At 40.4% G+C, this 20,398-nt stretch overlaps 1 protein-coding gene across 2 annotated transcripts in view; it reads right to left on the minus strand.

Moving 5' to 3' along the window:
- The window catches only part of SLC13A4 (solute carrier family 13 member 4), a 37,897-nt gene extending 19,931 nt beyond the window's left edge, over window positions 1-17,966 (minus strand). For both annotated transcript variants that reach the window (XM_030543776.1, XM_030543769.1), the window contains exons 1-5: window positions 17,095-17,966; window positions 9,540-9,668; window positions 3,971-4,107; window positions 3,184-3,365; window positions 397-451 (exon numbers count right to left, since the gene is read on the minus strand). In XM_030543776.1, coding sequence (XP_030399636.1) covers window positions 397-451; window positions 3,184-3,365; window positions 3,971-4,107; window positions 9,540-9,668; window positions 17,095-17,193 — 602 coding nt within the window. In that variant the 5' untranslated portion in view covers window positions 17,194-17,966. The remainder of the gene's footprint in view (window positions 1-396; window positions 452-3,183; window positions 3,366-3,970; window positions 4,108-9,539; window positions 9,669-17,094) is intronic.
- Window positions 17,967-20,398: the final 2,432 nt, after the last annotated feature.

The following is a 20,398-nucleotide window of genomic DNA, read 5'->3' on the forward strand; positions in this document are numbered from 1 at the left end:
CATTACATTAATCCCACTTAAGGTGACCAGATAGCAAGTAGGTTTGCCAATTTTGGTTAGACGTAATATTTAATTAAAGATTAATCTTTCATTCCTGGAGATTCCAGGACAATCCTGGAGGGCTGGCAACCCTAACAAGTGTTTAAAAATCAGGCCTTGGCATGGCATTAGTAGGCACCTATATAGCAAAAGCCTCAAATATCAGGACTGTCCTTATAAAATAGGGACATCTGTTACCCTAACCCCACTCCTTGCATAATCTTTTCCCTTCAAGCACATCTAAAATGTTCATTTGCAAGCTTCTGTTTGCCCTTCCTTTTGCCATTCTTGTGTTCATCTCATTGCAACCTGTGTAGGTTCATATCTCCAGTAGTGATGCACAGGATTCGTTCTTACTCCTCATTGATGAAAATGACCTCCACTGAGGCTTGGCCATGTTTTTCGCTGAGACCTATAGTAATGGGTAGAGGGATGGAGGGGGAAGAGAGAGAGAGAGAGACTGTCAAAGATGGGAATTCAGCTGATTTTCTTGGCTTCAATTCAGAATTGTGTCCATGAATATGCAGGAGCAAATGTAAAATGAATCCAGAAAAAATCTTCGATAAACACTTCCTTCTATTCGGGGACCTAATTCAGCATCTTATTACTCCATATTTTCTTGCTTATTTACCTTTTGCCAATAAAGACCTAACAGTAACACATTCTACGTGACTATAGCTGTATATCCTCAGTCATAGATCTGAGAGGCTAAGCAAGGTTGGATCTGGTCAGTACTAAGATGGAACACCTCCAAATTTTTTTTTTAAAAAGGAGGGCTTTTCCTGCAGTGGCACATGGGGCAAAAAGTGCCCCTTAGCTGACAGGTGGCAAATTCTTCTAGCACAAGTACTGAACTGGACAGCTGTAGGATGCCCTGTGCAGGCCTTTTCTCACAACCCCCAGCATAAGGGTCATGCTGGGGCTGTAACATAGCATTATGGAGGTTCTGCATAGCTACCCATAGGCCACAAGGACTGGGTTGCTGTACCTTAGATCTGCTCCCTGAGCTATCAACTTTTATGGCAGTGATGGTGGTGTGGAGGAAGGAGGGTTGTTTCAGACCCTGACCAGCTTAAGTACACTTTTGCTTCCATGCCTCTGGGCTGTGCCTCTGTGTCCTGGAAGCATTTCAATGATGAATGAAGACATTCCATTATTAATTCCCAGACAAAACATTACATCAAAATGGAGTTAAGGTTGAGAGTATGTTTCAGCAAGTTAAGGGTAAAAAACACTGCAGTGATGTTGTAAATTAGCTCAGTGACAGATGGTATTCAGAGTTAGAGTTACACTTAAAGAAATCCAAACATGTTAATGTTTAGAAATACAGTTAAGGGACCCAAACAACCCTAACTATGCCCTGTAGTGACAGAGAGCTCTATGCCCTGTCTAGTATTCCCTCCTCCACTACCATGAATGAAACAAGTGTGAGATAATCAGCTAGCTTCCTTCTGATACAGATGGTCCAGAACTTTAAGTAATGTATTATGGTGGCATAGATAATTAAGTCTTGCACTTAAAGCAAGAACTTACCCTCTTTGTTCCTTATTTAAAATATAGTGTATTCTCTTCCAAATAATAGCACTGAGTATAGAACCAATGATCTGAGAATGTAGAAGTAAATTTCTTATCTTAGGAATTAAACTTAATTAAAAGTGGGACCTTAAAAACGTTAGCACCCAATCTTAGATTTTTTTGTCCCTAATTATTTCAGTAACAGAACAATCCACTTTTTGAACTCACTGAAATCTTGTGCATGAGCTACAATTGATTATGATTTTTTAATTATTGTATTTTATTATTTATTTAATGTTTTAAGATTAGTGGTCATTTCCCTTCTTATTCTTCATAACTGGACGTTTCTCCTTCAGCAAAAGCTGAAAGACACAATGGTCAGCTAGGAAATAAGACCTGCCCTCTTTCAAAACATCTTCCATCTGCCATTGTTCTAGGCAGTACTGAAGAGACAGACGCCCTCAGTTGGTGGCCATTTTGAAAAAGCCATCTTCTCTCTCTTTCATTGATCTCAGTGGTACTGAGTGCCTCTGCCTCTGGGAAGCATACGTGGCCACTGTCTTCTCTGAGAGAAGTTGTGGTTTAAGGTCCATCGACAGCAATGAGAGATGATGGCCATTTTGGAAAGGGGGGATTTCTTTGTAAGAGATAAACTTTCAGTTATGAAAACTAATGGCACAAAATGACCATTAAGCCTAAATATTTAAAAATATCCATGGCACCAGATCTACTCAATAAGTAGACTAGGAGGGTGGAGAAACTAAATTGAATATATATATGTGTCTTCATGCAGGGAATATAGAGGAGTGCAGGCAACTGATGTGTGTGTAGGGAGGTGGAAAAGGCAGTAAGAATCTGAAGGAAAAGAGGGAGGGGGAAAACTGAAGGTGTTTTGTACAGCTCCAATTAAACAAAGCGGTTTTAAACCCAGGTTAACTGGCCTGTATGCTCTGGATGTTTTGTGCTGTTTTCAAGTTGGGTAAAACAGCCAGAGTGTAGCAGAGAATATGACCCCCCTCCCCAAAAGTCAAAACTAAATAAACTAGTTAAGATGGATACTTCACATATTTAAATCAATAGAGATATCACATGAGAACATTCTCTTGAACATTTTCATTTAAAACAAAGCAAAAAAACCAAGGGAATTTCTAGACAAAAATTATGTTGAGAGTACACATCAGTAATTTACGGTAAACTGCATTATAGGAATGTTATAAACATCTGAAAACTAAGCATGAGCAACCCTGGAAATTCACTGTTTAAACATAAAATAATTCCAAACATATCAGTTAGGGCACCCAGACAACCTTACCTCTGTCCTGTCACAGACCCTTCAAACTTTCCATATAGCTAGAACTCACTGAAATCTTGTGCATAAGCTACAACTTAAATCTGTCCTATAGTGATGCCTTCACTTCAGCTTCTTTCAGCCTACTCAGGCTCCTAACTCCACTTCTCCTGCCAGGCACCCCTGAGGCTATAAAATAAACATCGCGTATAAAATAAATGAAAATAGATCATATGGGCCAAATCCTCAGCTGGTGTAAATCACATAGCTCCACTAACTTCCATGGATCTATGCCCATTTACAGGAGCTGGATTCGGCCTTAAATTGATATCATCCTATACCTTTTGGCTCCCTCTCTTCAGAAATGGTGTTGCCTGCAGTACCGATGACTTCATGCTCCTCCTCAGCATTCACTAATTCTTGTAGTACTGCCTCCACAATTGGCATCACCATTGCTGTGGTGGAGGTATTGGAAAGCCACATGGATAAAATCGTTGTACAGCACATAAAGCAGAGAAGTAACCTAGAATACAGGAGAGAACAGCCCTCTTGGGGCACTTGTACAACTTTTCGTGTGACCCCTTTTCTAATATTTTAATTAATTCATTGTTATTTATTTATTATTTATTCTCTTTGCTTACAAATATATTAGATTGCATCAAGTTGAAATTCACCCCAGTGCAGGGGACCAGCACAATACAATGCATCATTTAAGTCCGATCTATGTCCTGACTACAAATTCATTATAACATGAAAACAAGAAATTCTACATTTCGTCATGAGTATTTTGTACATATTAAACAATAGGCAAAGAGAGAACAAACACAGGAGACAAAAACCAAAGAAGTGTGAGAGCACAATAAACAGAGAGTACTGGTGAAGGCATAAAAAGCAAAAAGAAGAGGCAGAGAATGAGAAATGACAGGAAAATTCATAAACTTTCAGCTCATGAAAAGATCATCAAAGATTGACCTAGGACACCTGATTGTAAAAGTACAGTGCATTATGGGTAATGACATCATTTGCTTTTGAAAAGTATACAGGGCAAGATTTAATTAATATTTGCTCATTTATTTTTAAATTTGATGCCTGTATCCTTTAATGCTCTAAGGCAGAGGATTCACTCACATGCCTGGCTTTGCACCAGCCATCATGACCATACGCAAGGCAATCCGTTTATGTAGGTTCCACTTTTCAACAGAAGCTGCCACACAAATCACCCCCATTAGGAGCAAAGTTGTGTTCTTGAAATACTCTGCAGCCACCTGCAGGAAAGGCAAGCAGGAGATAAGCAATCACAGAGTAAAAGTTACTTGCAGAGACCATGCTGGGAAGGTGAAGACACTTATATTACTTGTTTCCAAGCAGGGAGCATGCTGGCAAGGTGGAGGAACTGGAGAACCTATGAGTCAAAATACCATATCTTAATTATCAGAGGGGTAGCCGTGTTAGTCTGGATCTGTAAAAGCAGCAAAGAATCCTGTGGCACCTTATAGACTAACAGACGTTTTGGAGCATGAGCTTTCGTGGGTGAATACCCACTTCGTCAGATGCAGATATCTTAATTTTCTTTCTTCTGGTGTTTATAAATTAAAAGATGTCTCATGCCTCCTGTCACTAGGTTTCTCAGATTTGGAGAGACTGAAAGAAGTTGAGAGAAGTCATGTGATTCTCTCTTACGTCCGTGAACAGGATTTGCTTTGTAATGTATTAAATGTTCTGATTAGACCCAAACTGAAACATCTCCTACTGATTCCCACAATAGGTATAAAGGTGGCAGCTTCTGAAGTGTTCACTCAACCTGGGGATTTTACTGCCTACCCACTTAACTCTGTTTAATAGTAAGGAAAGCCAGGGCTAAAAAGCAACCACAGAAAAACCCCTAGAGACATGTTGACTCTACCCAACCAGGTAAAGATTGAAATGTCAGTGTGTAATGGCCACTGATCATGCACGTGTGAGCATATGCGTGTGACAGAGAGAAAGCACAAAAATCAGCAACTATTTTACTAAAAAAAATTACACAGAAAATGCCATTGCTTTTTGAAGAATTTTCTGGAAATTTTGAGACAAATTTCCATCACCAAAGTGTAAAACAGAACAGGATTTAATCACAATCTCATAGCAAATCTCCATACAAATGTAACTATGGAGTCACTACCAATGTCTATATTATAAACTTCAACTCACTGCTCTGACATAGACTCTCTTAGTGACCCTGGGTAAGATATTTAGAGCCAAATTGTGGCCTCATTTCTCCCTGAAAAGTCACAAAGGAAGCCTGTGGCAGGAAACTGAACCTAGGTCTCCAGAGCGCTAAACTAGTACCCTAACCACTGGACCATCTTGCCTCTCCATAATTAAAAAAAAAAAGAAAGAAAGAAAGTAAGGATGCCTAGGCGCTATTCCTGACTCAGCCACAGATTTGCTGTGTTAAGTCCCTAAAGCCTAAATTTTCAAAATTAGTTACCTGTAGTCAGGCATCTAAATTCATATTTTAGCATGTAAATAGATGGGTCTGGTTTTCAGATGTGCTGTGCAACTGCAGCTTCTGCTGCCATAGGCGCCTACTTCCTCACTGCTCCATGGGTGCTCGACCACCGACCACCACCCCTGGCCCCGCCCTGCACCACCCTCACCCTGCCCCAATTCCTCCCCCTTCCCCCAAGTCCCCACTCTTGCCCTGCTTCTTTACTGCCTCCTCCCATGAGCGCGCTGTTTCTCCACTCTTCCCCCTCCCTCCTGGAAAGTCCTAAGTGCCACCAAACAGCTGTTAGGCAGCAGGTGGGAAGCACCGGGAGAGGGAGGAGCGGGGACCCGGCATGCTAGGGGAGGAGGAGGTGAGGAGGGGGTGGAAGGAGCTTGGCTGCTGGTGAGTGCAGAACACTCGCTAATTTTCCCTGTGGTGCCCAGCCCCGCAGAACCCATGGAGTTGGCACCTCTGCCTGCTGCTAATTCAAAAAAGTCAAAGGACTCTTCCACAGTTGAACAAAGGGTGTATTTTTAAAATGTGATCGCTAATACAGATAGAGCAAGCTGTAGTTTTAATATGTTAGCTTGTTGAGGTGAAGGATTCACAGGAAAGGGTTTACAAGGACCAGCTAACAGTTAATACTACAACTTTTCCTGACTACACTGGGATTTTAAAATGCTTTAGCAATCACGTATCAGCTACCACGCTTTAAAATCACTCTTATTTTCCTTGTGGAGATGATCCCAAAGAAGTAATATTTAAAAGAGTAGGCAAACATTTAACCCAACACCCAACTATGTATTTAACTAAATGTAGGGTTAGGGTTTGAAAACACCTGGGTTAAATCCTGGCCCCACTGAAATCAATAGGAGCCTAGCCATTGACTTCAATGGGGTCAAGATTTCTCTCTTTGTCCTTAATCTCTCTACACCTCATCTGTCATTATCTCATTATAATGATACTCACTCTCTTTTGTAGAGCTTTGCTCATGAAAAGTGCTATCATACGTTATTAAAAGTTATTTATTTTTATTTAACAAATTCCCATGGTGAGAAAAAGGATTTGGCCACCATGGTTAAGTGTTTGCCAGAAACTGTTAAATATCACCTCTTTGGCTTTCTTTCACTACTTTCTGCCTCATTAACTTTTTTTTTCCCTAGACTCTGTCCAGCATTTTTTTAATAAAAAAGTTCTTAGACTGAATGAAAGGAATCTATAAAGCTAGCAGCACAAAGATTTAATTGTTTCCCTTTATCCCTTTTACACTATTTCTGAGAAAGAAATGAATATAACACACCCACGCACAGCCCTGTGAACAAGATTTGATGTAAAGTGTGTGGCAAGACCTTTGTTTTGTGTCACTCCAGTGCAGCAGACTGGAAATTTTGCCACAGCTTCAGCTTAGGTTTTTGGGTTTTTTTTAATTTAAGTTCCCATTTTATTTTTGATAAATGAATAAAGCAGTCTGTTGAGTATTCCTGTGGTTATTTAAATTAAATATTACATTCAATTTGTAGCACACTGCTACATCTTTAAATCTTCAGCCTGAAAATGTACTTTGTACTGAAAATGTGTAGCTGTTTAGAAGTCAGGGGAAAGTGAAGGGCCTTGCAGTTGCGTAGGGCATAGTTGGGGTTTTGGCACTTGGGAACAAGTAAGAGGTAGGCTGAGCTTGTGTAACAAGTGCAAAACATAACCTTGTAATCTAATTATGTAATTTTCCATGTCAACACAGTTAATCATTTCACTGCTGATCTCCAGGGCACTTCACACCTTGCAGAGCAGTTTCAGGCTGTCTGTACACTTCACTGTACCGGTTTACATTCAGGCCTGGTATTACATTTAGATTAAATCTACGCTATGAGTGAGGAATATGACTTCCTGGCTTCTATACACATTGTTCATGTAGATAAGCCCTCTGCTTCCTGCTCTAATAAGCTGACTATGACCATACTGAGAACAATAACAAAAGAAAACCCCTATAAAGAATGTAGATAGCATGAATGGAAGTCCCCAGTCCCATAATACAAGATAACTAATGAAAATTAAAGGAAGAACATTCAAAACTGATCTAAGGGAATACTTTTTTTCTTGCAACACGCACTTAGTTTGTGGAACTCTTTGGCACAAGATATCAATCACTGAGGTCGAGTTTAGCTGGATTTGTGAAACAGATCAGACATTTATATAGATAAGAATAGCTAGTTATAATAGTAAATATTAATATCAGTCATGCATATCCTCCTGCTTCAGGGATCAGACAGCCTCTAAGTATTAGGGTTCAGGAGGAAATTTTGCTTGGGAAAGAGTTATTCCATAGTTACCTATTGCAAGGTTTCTTCCACCTTTCTCTGAAACTGCTGATACTGAGAATTGTTGGTGATAGAACACTGGACTAGATGGACCAATCATCTGATTTAGTGTGGCCATTCCTATATTTCTATGTGATGGAATGCACCTCTGTATTCACATCCTATACACCAGAGATGGACAAACTTATTGACCCTCTGAGCTGCATATAACAATCTTCAGAAGTTCAAGAGTTGGGGCATGTCTGCTGGAGCTTGAGGCTTTAACCCTGTGATGGGGTGGTAGGGCTAGCGGCTTCTGCCCTACGGAGTTAGAGGGTCTTGGGGATTCATCCCTGCAGGGCATGCCTGCCAGGGATTGAGGTCTCAGTCCACTCCAGCTGAAGCCCTGAGCCCTGGCAGGTGCCTCCCGTGGAGCTGAAGCCCTGACACCCGCCTCCCTACTGGGCAGAAGCCCCTAGTTCCACCACCCTCCCACAGGGCAGAAGCCCCAAGTTCCCCCAAACAGTCTGGAAATTGGAGAATGGTGGGAGGGGCTCCGTGGGCCACACATTAACTGTAAAAGAGTTGCATGTGGCTGACAAGCTGCAGGTTGGCCACCCCTGCTATACGCTATTGTAATAATATTTGTGTAAAATATGCCTTGCAATCTATCATTTGAAAATTAATAACTTGCTGGTCAATAATTTCATGATCAGATGTAGGTAACAACGTTATATGCACAGTTATGAACATAAGCGAAATCATGACTGAAGTGTGTTTATCAGTCAAGTCTGGAAAGTTGGTAAACCTGTTCCTCAAAGACGAAGGACAATTTGATGCCACAGCCAGGTGTCATCAAAGCTGATGAGCCATAATCTATCAAGTCGCCATTCTTTGGCAAGGAAAAGGGGCCAAAAAAAATAGGTCTGCATCTTAGCAAACAGCAGCAAAAAGCCTCCCCCCCACCAGACTCTATGTCTCCTTGCTCTCAGCTGGAAAGAACTTTATCTAGGGGTCACTCTTAGGAAAATGCATTTCAAAGGGTGATTGAATTATACAAGTGAGAGGGGAAAGCACCCCAAGTTCTCTCTCCCTATCCATCTCTCTTTGCCACCTAAAATGACAAAAGAAACAACCTATGGACTTTGGGAACAGATTCTGGCCTAAGAGTGTAGTCAGCAAAGTACGGAAAACATGTAAGAATTTCACCTTGGACCAAGTTTATTTTCTTAAGTTTAGAAAACATTTTATCTTTATTTTTCTTGTAACCATTTTTAACTTTAATGCATTATTACTTCTTGTACTCACTTAAAATCCATTTTTATAGTTAAATAAACGTGTTTTATTCTTTAATTAAAACTAAACCAGTGTTGTGAATTATTTGGGTAACTTCATTTAAGGTAACAAACTGTTGTGTATGGATTTCCTTTGAGGGGCAACAGACCTAATATATTTGGACTGTCCAGGAGAGGGCTGGACAGTGCAGAAGACATGTTTTGGGGGAAAATTCAGGACTGGGAGTATATTGGGGTCACCCTGAAAATAGTAACCCAGGCTGGTGGAAGCCAGGGTGTGGCTGGTCTCTGCTGACAGGCTGCTGGGGTCAAAGCTGATGGACCAGGGCTGTGGATATACAAAGACACTCTGTGTGTGACCTGCATGCTGGCAAGCTAATTGTGAGTGATCCAAGCTGGAAGCTACAGCAGCTCTGTGAGACACCCAAGGTTGCAGGGCAGGGGTGACATAACCCCACATCCGTCTAGATTGCACCCCAGAATGTCATACTACGTTCCTTCTATAAGCTGATGGTTGTCCTACTTTTTACATGTTTAGGACACTTAGCACTCTGTTATCCCTGTTGCTCTCCTAAATTGTTTGTTGCAAACGATTAGCAGAGAAAGAAGAAGTGATTCAAAATTACACTTTGAGCTACCTCACTGGACTTCATGACTCCAAAGAGTGGATACAGGAAAGCAGGAACTAGGGCTGCAGCTCCAAGCGGTACAGCTTCTGAGACCCAGTACACAGCTGTCACTATCAGCACATAGGCACATGAGGCTTCCTGTGGGGACAAATCACTGAGGTTAGACATCGCTGAAATCACCTCTGCTGCACAGCCTTTGCAAGTGTGTCCACAGAAAGGACCCAACAACAGGTGATTAGATTACAGCACATTCCATGGGGACCATATTATGGGGACTTCCCAAAGAGCCAGTTAACTGGGACTAAATTGTAGGCTACCACTAGAGGACTGAAGAAATTCCAAATGAGAGCAGGATGCTACTCAGAGTTTAAGGATTATTCCAGTGACAAATTAGAAATGGATTAGGAAAACAATTGAGGTAAAAAGAAGAGCACAAAGAGTGACTATTAAAGAGGTTACACCGTTTCTTAAGTTACTTCAATTTTAAAAATACAATTCTGAAGCTAAATCAAGAATTTATTTTTATTGAACGGTCACTTCAAATTGCTACCAATTAAACCACAATCCTTGGCGTCTCAAGACTTCCCATTTCCCAAATACATGCTTCATAATCCAGAAATATTAAAATCAGTCTTTGATCTCATCCACTCTAACCTAGACTAGTCTAGACACTCCAATTGCTTTTTCTTGCCTATAGTGACATTGTAACTGTGATAAATTCTTGTACAAGAATGAGAAAAAATGTCTCTCCTAATTCAACCAGATCTCAGACTATGGAATAGTGAAACCTTATGATGGAAAGTTTAACATATGATCCAGTGTTGTATTAAGGTTCAGAACCAAACAAAATATACATGTGTGTTATGGAATTGTAATAGTTCCAGAATTTCCAATGAAATTATATAGCTGGAGCACAGCAATCTGGATCTGTATTTCTCTAATGGCAGCTTGAGTACTCCTAGTTTATATTATTTAATTCAATTATTGTTTTTACTATTTATATTTCAGTTACTGTAATGCTCTTTGTTATTTGAATTGTGACTGTTTAATGTCATTTTCAGAAATAAGGGTTAAAGCCAGGTCAACGACAACTAATTTAAACCTAGGCTGGCTGAAGTTTTTAAACAAATAGATGCAATGACAGATACTAATCTGCATAAACATTTTCTTTGGGTTGAGTTCTGGATGGTATTATATGCTGAACTACAGAAAAGAAACATTTGAGGGGGGATCATAACTAGAGCCCAAGTAGTACTGTCAACAGATATTCACAAACATTGATTTGAATAAAAACTAATTAATTTAAAGGGTATTCAAGTCCCCTGTGATTTGCTCTCTGTTTCTTTTTCTGCAGTAATTTTTGTACACAATAATTCACTGGAGGAAAAGATAAGTGTTAGAAATACCTGTCAATTGGCACAAGAAGAGTTCATGTGGCTTCCTGAAAACTCTTTGTTGTTTTGGGAATCATCTAGTCCAGGAGCAGGAACAAATCACGCAGCTCAAACAGGAAATTATGAGTAGTGAACACTCAAAGCAACAGTCTGTGATTATTAAGTAAGAAATCCATAGGATGACATATTTTCATACAAACCATCCAGTGGATAATTTTCAATAATGAACAATGGCAAGATTCTTAGCTGGTATAAATGATCATAGCTCCTTTAATCTCCATAGAGCTATCAATTTATACCAGCTAAGGATCTGGCCCCTAATTTGTGAAAATTGACATCTGCTTGAAGATAATTCATGAACAGTAAAAGAGGCTAAATTTGTTTAGTTGTTAGCAGTAAATATTCCCAGAACTCTAAACATAACTCACTGAGACGCAGGCGAGCTCTGCTGAATGTCATAGAGAGCGAAGTGACACATGTCTGTTTGAAAAATAAGCTGGAAGACTGCAGTAAATTATCCAGGTTGCCTAGAAAAGGTACTTGCATGGTTTCACACCAGCTATCTCCATTGCTAGAAATGTACACTTATCAAATTGTTGCCAATTCTGTCGACACCAGAACTTTGGAGAGCAATGAATTCTGTAAGATTAAGGAATGTTTTTTCCTTTTCCTTTATATCTCTACACATCACAAATTTCTGTTTTAATTTTTGAGTGCGAGTTTGTAGATCATGAGAGTGATAGTTTCAGCTAAAGCTAGTCATCATACAGGTCCCCAAACATTGATTTGACCACCCCCTTTTGCCACAAGTTCACTGATCTCAAAATCTGACACAAAGACACACACACATACATTGGAATTACAGAAAAACAGGGAGTGATCTCAGAAGCTCTCTCTCTCTCTCTCTGCCTCCCCACACATGGATCTCAAACTCTTGGAATGAGGTCACAAAGTAAGTTACAGAAAGTGGCATCCTTAACTTTACTTTTCTTGGTGATTGTAGGTTTACGCTGAACCATTTGTTACTTTTGTTTCTTCAAATTCTGAAGGGCAGGATAGCAGCAGGAAACCTAGAATTAACTTTAGAAAAAAGAATGAAGATGCAGAGGTGGGAGTGGGGATATCTGGGAGTGAAGGAAGGGTAACATACAGTTTATGACATTCGTAACAGATTCTTTAAAATAATATAGTGAAAAGTCTAGAGATTGGAGCTAGCCTGAAATTTTCTCTTTTAGACTGTGCCAAAGTCAGACAAAATTCCATTGAAGTTAATGAAGTATGCACCTGGGATGTGGCTTACTGCAATTATTTGCTATTTAGACAGATGGACAGTATCCTAATTCACATGGCAATTATCTTGCTTGTTTCTCTTTTCAAAACTAAAAAATAAATAATGAGGTCCAAATCTACAAATCACATGGAAGCATACATTTGAATTATTTGATGTATATGTTTATGAATTTGAAGTGCTCACACAATAAAAATAAATGCTTGATTGGTTTCAAAATCTTATGTTTAAAAAGCTGTGTAACCTCTTAATCCTACACAAAATGAAGAGTAAACTGAAAGAGCACAGGTTATGTGGTGCAAAGAATTAATCTACTTTCTGTAATCTATGGAGACAAGTTAAACGTAGTCTAGGCCAGAGTCACATGGTTAATCAAGTTAATGACATTAACTTAGGAGTCAATGGCTTGTCAGCCACATCACCAATTACTTTTAGACTTCATAGTCAATTTTCAAGAGAGACCCAGGAGTATGGCTTGGCTCTATCCCTGCAGCATGCCCCATCCTGGAACAACATGGTGCTGCAGGCATGCCACCTTGGGTTGCTACCATAGGTGCTGGAACTAGTGGTTCTGGGGGTGCTGCTGCACCCCCTGGCTTGAAGTGGTTTCCATCATATACAGGCTTTACAGTTTGGTTCAATGGCTGTCAGCATCCCCGCTATACAAATTGTTCCAGCACCCTTGGTTGCCCCCTGTCCAGGTTTTCCCAGGATCATCCTTTTCTTGAGTTAGGTGTCCTGAGAAAGCTGTATGGTGCTCAGTACACTCTGCCAGCTGTCCAATTTCATGGGATTGGGCTCATCCTAGACGTCCCCTTTTTTTTTTAACCTCAGAAGTGGCAACCCTAATGTCACCCTCAGCTTCTTCTTGCTTCTCCCAACTAACTTGTTCACATCCTAAAGTCATATTTCCCTTCCTGGTGTCCAGTTTATTGAGTCTTTATAAATATACAGTTTCCTTTGGTCTCTCAGGTTCAAACCCTTCTCCCTGGTTAAAGGATTCTACAGACCTCCTTTGTGGAGCTATGCAGTATTCTCCCTTCGTAAGGGACTTCATAGCCCTCCTGCAATGGTTCAAGTCATCTTCACCAGCCCACAAGCAGGCAGGTTCTAGCATTGCTCCTCAGTGCCTCAATTCTCCTGGCTCTTCAGTGGCTTCTGTTTTTATCACCATCACACCAGGCATGATTTTAGCCGCATGACCTGCCTGTCATTGAACTGCTGATTTTCTCCACCTAGGGAAGTGAGTTAAGTGTGTCATAGTTGGGGCTAGACCCAGCATCCCTTAAAAGACCAGTCACCCTTTGACACAGTCTCATTGAAAAGCTCACAAAAGCCTGGATGAAAAGACCTTTAGTGACTTCAATGTGCTTTAGATCAGGCTTATAGATTTAGTGGGGGCAGAATTGCAGCCTTGGAAAAACTATCATAAATCAAGTCAAGTCATAAATCAAGTGTCTGGGCTGTTCTGCATGTTGCTACCGATTCCCACCTTTGACATGGCAGTGACAGGAGTCCAAATGTTGGGCAAAGATACAAAAGGATGATGACAAGGAAAAAGTAGTATGAGATACTTAAATTAAACACTAAGCTGATTAGTATAGGTTTCTTTATTTTTCTTTCTGTTGCTTATAATTCCATTTAGAAGCCTGAAAAAAAATTCTGCCAAGAACTTTCTCCCTTCCCATTTAACATATATTGGATCTTTCCATATGTTTGTCATGGGACATGAAATAAACACAACTCTATTTGTTTACTCCCTAGTTAGTGCAGCCTCATCATTGACAACAAAAGCAATATAGACTTATATATGATACAGTGTATGAACCTGCCCTCAGAGCCCCCGGGAGCCATTTAACATATTTCTGGAATGTTTATTAGTTAACTTCTGCTGCAGAACAAAAGCACTGAGTTTGTGTAGGTCCTACATGAGAAACAGGGACCATTTAAAAATAAACCTTGGTGGAACTAAGAGTATTTTATTTTGCTTATGGTAAATATGTAAAATTTTAAAGATATTCTTTGCCAAAAATAATTTTAATCGGATAATATGTTGATCCTAAACTACTTTCCCTTTCAAAAGTATGTGATATAATTTTTTAACACATAAATAAAGAAGAGCTCTGTGTGGCTTGAAAGGTTGCCTCTCTCACCAACAAAAGTTGGTCCAATAAAAGACGTTACCTCAGCCACCTTGTCTCTCTGCTATCCTGGGACAAAGACAGCTACAACTACATTGCATACGTTCACCAACCCTTTTGTTGTGATGTAAATAACGTACAATAGTAAAAATGGGGCAGCACACAGTTTACATGGGATGGAGGAAAAGTTGAATCTGTTACAATTGATGCTTTTTTTCTTCCTAAGAACAAGTGCGTCCTCAATTTCCAAACAAAAAAAAACAAAGTCCATTTTGAAAAGACAGAAAACTGAGCAGTAAGTGCTTGGGGAGAAAAGTGTCCACAATAACTGCTGTATCATAATCTCTGCTAAAGACTTAATCAGCTTCTGTAGCAGCTTGGGCTATTTATTCTGCAAGTACTTTAAGAGGGCTTGTTTCTATGAGAAACCATGCTAATCTCTTCTATTTCACCTTTATTTATTTATTTATTCATTGGTAACCAGAGTAACTAAGTACTGAAGTGGGGTTGTGTCTAGTGAAGCATTAGCTGTTCTACCCCATCCCTTTTCCTCCCACAGCCCCAAGAGGGTGCAAAATCCACAGCTACAGAGTGTCCTGAAACAGGGAGTAGGAAAGCAGAATGCAGTGGAGAGGGATGTATATAGAAAGGCTGTGGTGCAATGACTCGGCTTCCACCAATGCCATCTCAATTAGCCCCTGTGGCAGAAAAAGGTGGGACTGTAGACAGTCATGTTACAATCCCTGATTAAAGATGATGATTAAATTTTTCATTATTGAAGAATCTTCCATTTTAGGCTCTCAAAGCATGAATGAAGTCACCTCCCACCAGCCCAATGAGGTAGGAAGGCATTTACCGGTTATGTAGATGGCGAAAATGAAGCAAGATTTTTTAAAGGGACAGGTAAATTGGGAGGGCAGGTTTTTTGAGTGCCCAACTTGAAAGAGCTTGAAAAGGCCTGATTGTCAGAGGGTGGGGACTCAGCACTTACTGAAAGCCAGGTCCCTTTCAAGTTGGGTACCCAAACTCAAGAGACTCTTGAAAACTTACCCAAGATCATACAGTGATTTAGTGGCAGGAATGAAAACCAGATCCCAATCCTCATTCCTGTGCTTTTTCCATCACCTTATATGTTTCCTCTCTTTAATTCAAATAAGACTAATATGAACCAAAGTACATAATCTTTGGCCATGTTCTTTGAATCCTAGTCTGTCCCCCTGGCACACTGTTTATTTACTGCACCCAGCACCTCCTGCTCTTCTTGGAGAGGAAGGGCTATGTGTGAGTGAATGGATTCAGTGGGGCAGTGGGTCCGGCAGCATGAGGTAAGGGGATGTAATTCATATAACCAAATGTTATTCCCAGTGTTGGACTGGCAGCTGGTAAAAACATAAATTCTGTGTTAACTTCAATTTCCATGAGAAAGACAGAAAAGTAGTATTGATTAATTTTGTCCTGTTCCATTGATTAATGGAACAGGACAAAATCAGTTAAGGGCCAATTTAATCTTCGAGCTTTGAGGAGGAATTACAATCAGAGAGAGCAAGAAATAAAAACTACATTAAAATGCTTGAGTAGTATCCTGTCAGCTAAGTTTATTAGTATTCTACCATGAAGTCTGGAGCAATAAAAGTTACTGCAAAGTCCAACACAAAGCTCTCTGGTGTTGGAACAGTCCTATTCTGTGAATCTTGATCTTCTTCCCTATCAAACCCTATGGCTATATTCCAAAAAGGGATGGATAATTTTATGGCTATTAATAATATTTCTATTTATGCTTATGGTAATAATATCCTCACAGAAGTAGGAGAGTTTGAGTTGGTCATTAGCAGGAATCAGGAAGGAATTTTGCTCTCAAGGTAAGGTACCGCACCACTGGCCAGATGTATATTTATTTATAGGCATCTCTATGGGGATCATCACCATAGATTTTTTAATACCTCACAAACATTAACAAATTAAACGTCAACATCCTTATGAGGTAGAGAAGCACTATTATCCTCCATTTTACAAATGGGGAAACACAGGCACAGAGAGATAAAATGACTACCTTAAGGACAGGAAGTCCAGGGCAGTGCCAGGAATAAAAACCAGATTCCTCAGCCCCCAAGCACAATTCCTCCATTTTGTGCTGTTGTGCCTTTCTCTGAGACTTCAACACTTAGCCACTGCCAGAAGTGTAATACTGGACTAGAGAAACCAAGGTCTGATATGCAACAACAAATGCTGTGGATGTTCCTACATTTCTATTACTGAATCCTGGCTCCATTCTTTACAGCTGTTTTATAAAAACTCAGTCTAATTTGAAAGTCCCCGGACAACCTGTTGTCATTACGAGCCTCATGACACCTGGTATAATTTTTAAAAGAATGCTTGTTAAAGATAATGCTGTGTATCTGCCATATATAGTCCTTATTTTTGTCACACTTAAAAAAATGTATTTGATGCATTTGCCTGAAAACAGGAGCTTTTTCAGCTTCAGTGCTGATTTCTCACCTCTGCTTGTGACATCATATTTGGTTGCTATGGAGACTACTACTTTTGCTTCTAAATAAATCGTATTTCTAAGTTCTACAAAGGGGCATCATTGCTCTGTAAGAATAATTGCTCTGTAAGTCTCTCCCCGGCCCTCCATTTTCTGCAGCACCTCTGTCTAGGAGGGTTATCCTGCAACTCACTATCACTCTCTTTGCCCATCTGCTCCACAAGCTTTAATAAAAAGGAAACAATAATGTACTTACACTACTGGGGTATAGAAGTGGCAGAGGAAGCAGCAGAAGTGGAATGAGCACAACCAGCAGAAGGTTTCTGGCCCTGAGGAGCTCCTTCACCAGTGCCATAATACTCCACTTCCTGGTTACTCTTCTTCTTGGATTTGTCCTTGTTTTCCTCAGATGCTTCTACTTCAGCTCCAGGTCCTTCTTCAGCTTTGCCCTGATGTCTCCGAACAGGTTCTGACTGCACTGTGTCAACTCCTTTCCCCACCTTCCCGCCCCTGAAATATCTTTGTTATAAGATTTATTCTTTTTCTGTTATATATTAAAGAAACACTATCAAATTTGCTAACCTTTTTATCAGGTTTATGTAGGGCTTACTAGCATGTCCTTATGATTGTCACACCATAACCTACAGAGGTTTGCAAGCTGGAGCATAGTGGTCTTTTTGGTATTGGTGTTTTTATTCAGAATCAGAGAAGTTGCTGCATTGCCTTCTCATCCCTGTTTTATAAAGCTTCTGTTCCTTCCATCATCTGGTTTTCAGTGATGTAAGTCTTGCTTTTGATAAACGAAATCTAATACCAGCATAACCAGCCCCGGTATGCTCTATAGTCTCTCTTACTAATACTATAGCCTGAGTTTTCCAATACTGGATTTCTTTTCTTCCTGGGAAATTGTTAGTAGCAACAGTTTACAGTTTAAATCACTGAAGGAAAGATGTAGTATTCTTTTTTAAAGTCTTCCTGCTTTTGATGATGTGCTTTGTTCAGATTTCTTCCTTATAATTTTCTTTTCGACTTTGAGTTTACCTTTCCCCTACTTTTTCTTCAGCCTGGAATTCGCAGGGCGGCAGTACTTGCAAAGATTATCCTCAGTCTCAAGATAAAAAAACTTGTTAAAAAGGCTCGTCCAACTATAATTTGACAGTAAGGAGGATGGAAAATGGTAGAACCTCCGCCCACCATCCAAAAGCCAATCAGGATGCTTGAGAAGACAAACAACCTCCCCTCACAAAGAAAGGCTGTTTTAGTTGCTGAACAGTGTGATTAGTTCAAGGCCTAGGAGCTGCTGATAAATAAACAAACATTGTTTTCTATAGAACATACTTTCTCTTTCATGATCACTGTTGCTTCATTCATGGGGGCTATTAATTTAGAAGGGGTGTGCTGCAATCTGTGCCTATGTACACACTAACATCAGCCAGACTCCATGGAAATCAGACGCAAATTCAGGACCTAATGCTCCCCAACCATGGGGTTCCAATGGCTTAGCTCATCCATAGGCTGCAGGGATCCATGAGGATGTACATCTCAAGCATCCAGAATTTCCTGGGGAACCACACAGTAGATACACTTTTTGGGGGGTCATGTTCCAAAATAGGTTCAAATTGTGCAACATCTGCTCCATCTACCCTGGACACCAATCAGTCCTGCTGGCAGCCTGGGAAAATACTTTGCTGTACAGGCTGAGCCCAGACAGCTGTATGTGAACCTTGACTGATGGCTGCAGCAGGGCTGGCTGGGTGTGAGCTCCTGCTGGCAGGCCAAAGGGTTGGCTCAGCCCAACCAATAGCAATGACAAATTATTTCTCCTCCTGTGCCTTCCCATTACCACCCATAGGCATGGAATTACTCAGGTTCCCACAGCTGCTGCCCCCTACCACTGATGTCTGAATAAGGGAATTGGAGCTGAAGGACACAGATGAGAAAAGTGGCAGCAATGAAGAGAGATGGGCTTGTGAAGGGAGACTGGAGGGAAGAAAGGATATTTGAATATAAGAGAAAAAATGAAGTCTCTCCCTTTGCCCCTCTTTGAGGTCATTATTATCCCTATTTCCCCCACATTGGAGAACTGGAAATCTGAGAAGTAGGCACAGTCTGGTCAAGAATTAAAAATATAGAGTCATGTTCTCCACTGCCTTGCACCTGTGTTGTCAACCACACCTGTGCAAAGTGGATGCAAAAAGCCACTATTCTGACATGGCAGAAGGTAAGTGACTACACAAAATGCAGAGAAGTGGAGAATATGGTCCACAGGAGCAGCCTTCGGGGGTGGGGGGAGGGGAATAAATCCAGAATTATAAGTGATGCTGCAGTGAAATATTCACATCTTGCTGCTGTGGCCCATATGCTAAGGAGAACACATCTGAAGGTGCCATAAGTGTCTTTAACTCCATTGGATCATGAAGCTACCACAAGGGAGCAGTGTTTCTTTCACTCCATGACAGTTTGTTCATGTATGACTGAGGGTATGGCACAAAACTCTCTTAAGGACAATGGGTCTTTGTCACACTAGAGAACCAGTGTGTAAGTCACTGTCTGTGGATATGAGACCAAGGTAGGAAGAGCCAAAAAATTCCTGACTTTAAACAAGTTATGCTAGAAAGAGCTCAGGAATAAAGATGACTATAGTGCTTACTTCTCTCCCCAGAAGATCAGACAATCTGTGCACGTGTCAGAGTGAGTCTAGGAGAGATACTGTGCCAGGATGGCTCTCCTGAGTCAGAGTGCTCCATTGCACTGAACTCCATGCTTCACCCTCTCTCCTAGCTGAAGGAAAAGAAGGGAACTCTACTTCTTACCTCTTACCTCCTTTCCAAAACAAGGGACCATATGCCCTTCTCTGTTCTACCCTGGCTCCTATGCACAACTCTGTATCCTCTGCCTGGGGGAAAGATAGATACCCCATGGGGCTATTGATCCATTTGCTCGGTGCTTTCCACTTTGGCAGAGTGGGGAGTGCCTCTGCACAGCCAGAGAACTGTGAGCACCAAATGTCTTGCAATGAACATTGGGGTCTTTTACTCCAACAGGCCACAAGCATCCATTTTTGGTAAAACGTTGTGGGCTGCTGAAAACTTGTGTGGCCAATCACATGGCTATTCTTATTGTAGGGGGAAAGAGATCCAGACACTAGAATTATCCTGATGGCCTGGCAGTGTGGTTATCGAAGCTGGTGGAAACATTTTCCACAGAGTAATTTTCCATCAGAAAATGCAGTTTGATTGAAATCAAAACATTTGGTCAAAACGTGTTGATTTCAACAACATTTTTGATGGAAGAACATGGAGATGATTCATTTCATTTTGGTAATGTTGAAATATTTAGTTTCAATAAGGCAAAAAACAGTCCTGTTTCATTTTTTGCTATTATATTAATTTTAATATTTTACATCTGTATATTATATTTAATATTTTATATTACAACGTTGCAACATAAAAATAAAATTTGTTTACCGTTTTGAAACAATTAAAAATGAAAATGAGTTTCTACGTGTTGGAGTTTCCCATTGAACAGAAATTCCGCTTCCTGCCCATCTCTAATGGTTA

This window comes from Gopherus evgoodei, chromosome 1 (genome assembly GCF_007399415.2).
Source record: "Gopherus evgoodei ecotype Sinaloan lineage chromosome 1, rGopEvg1_v1.p, whole genome shotgun sequence".
Taxonomy (NCBI): Eukaryota; Metazoa; Chordata; order Testudines; family Testudinidae; genus Gopherus; species Gopherus evgoodei.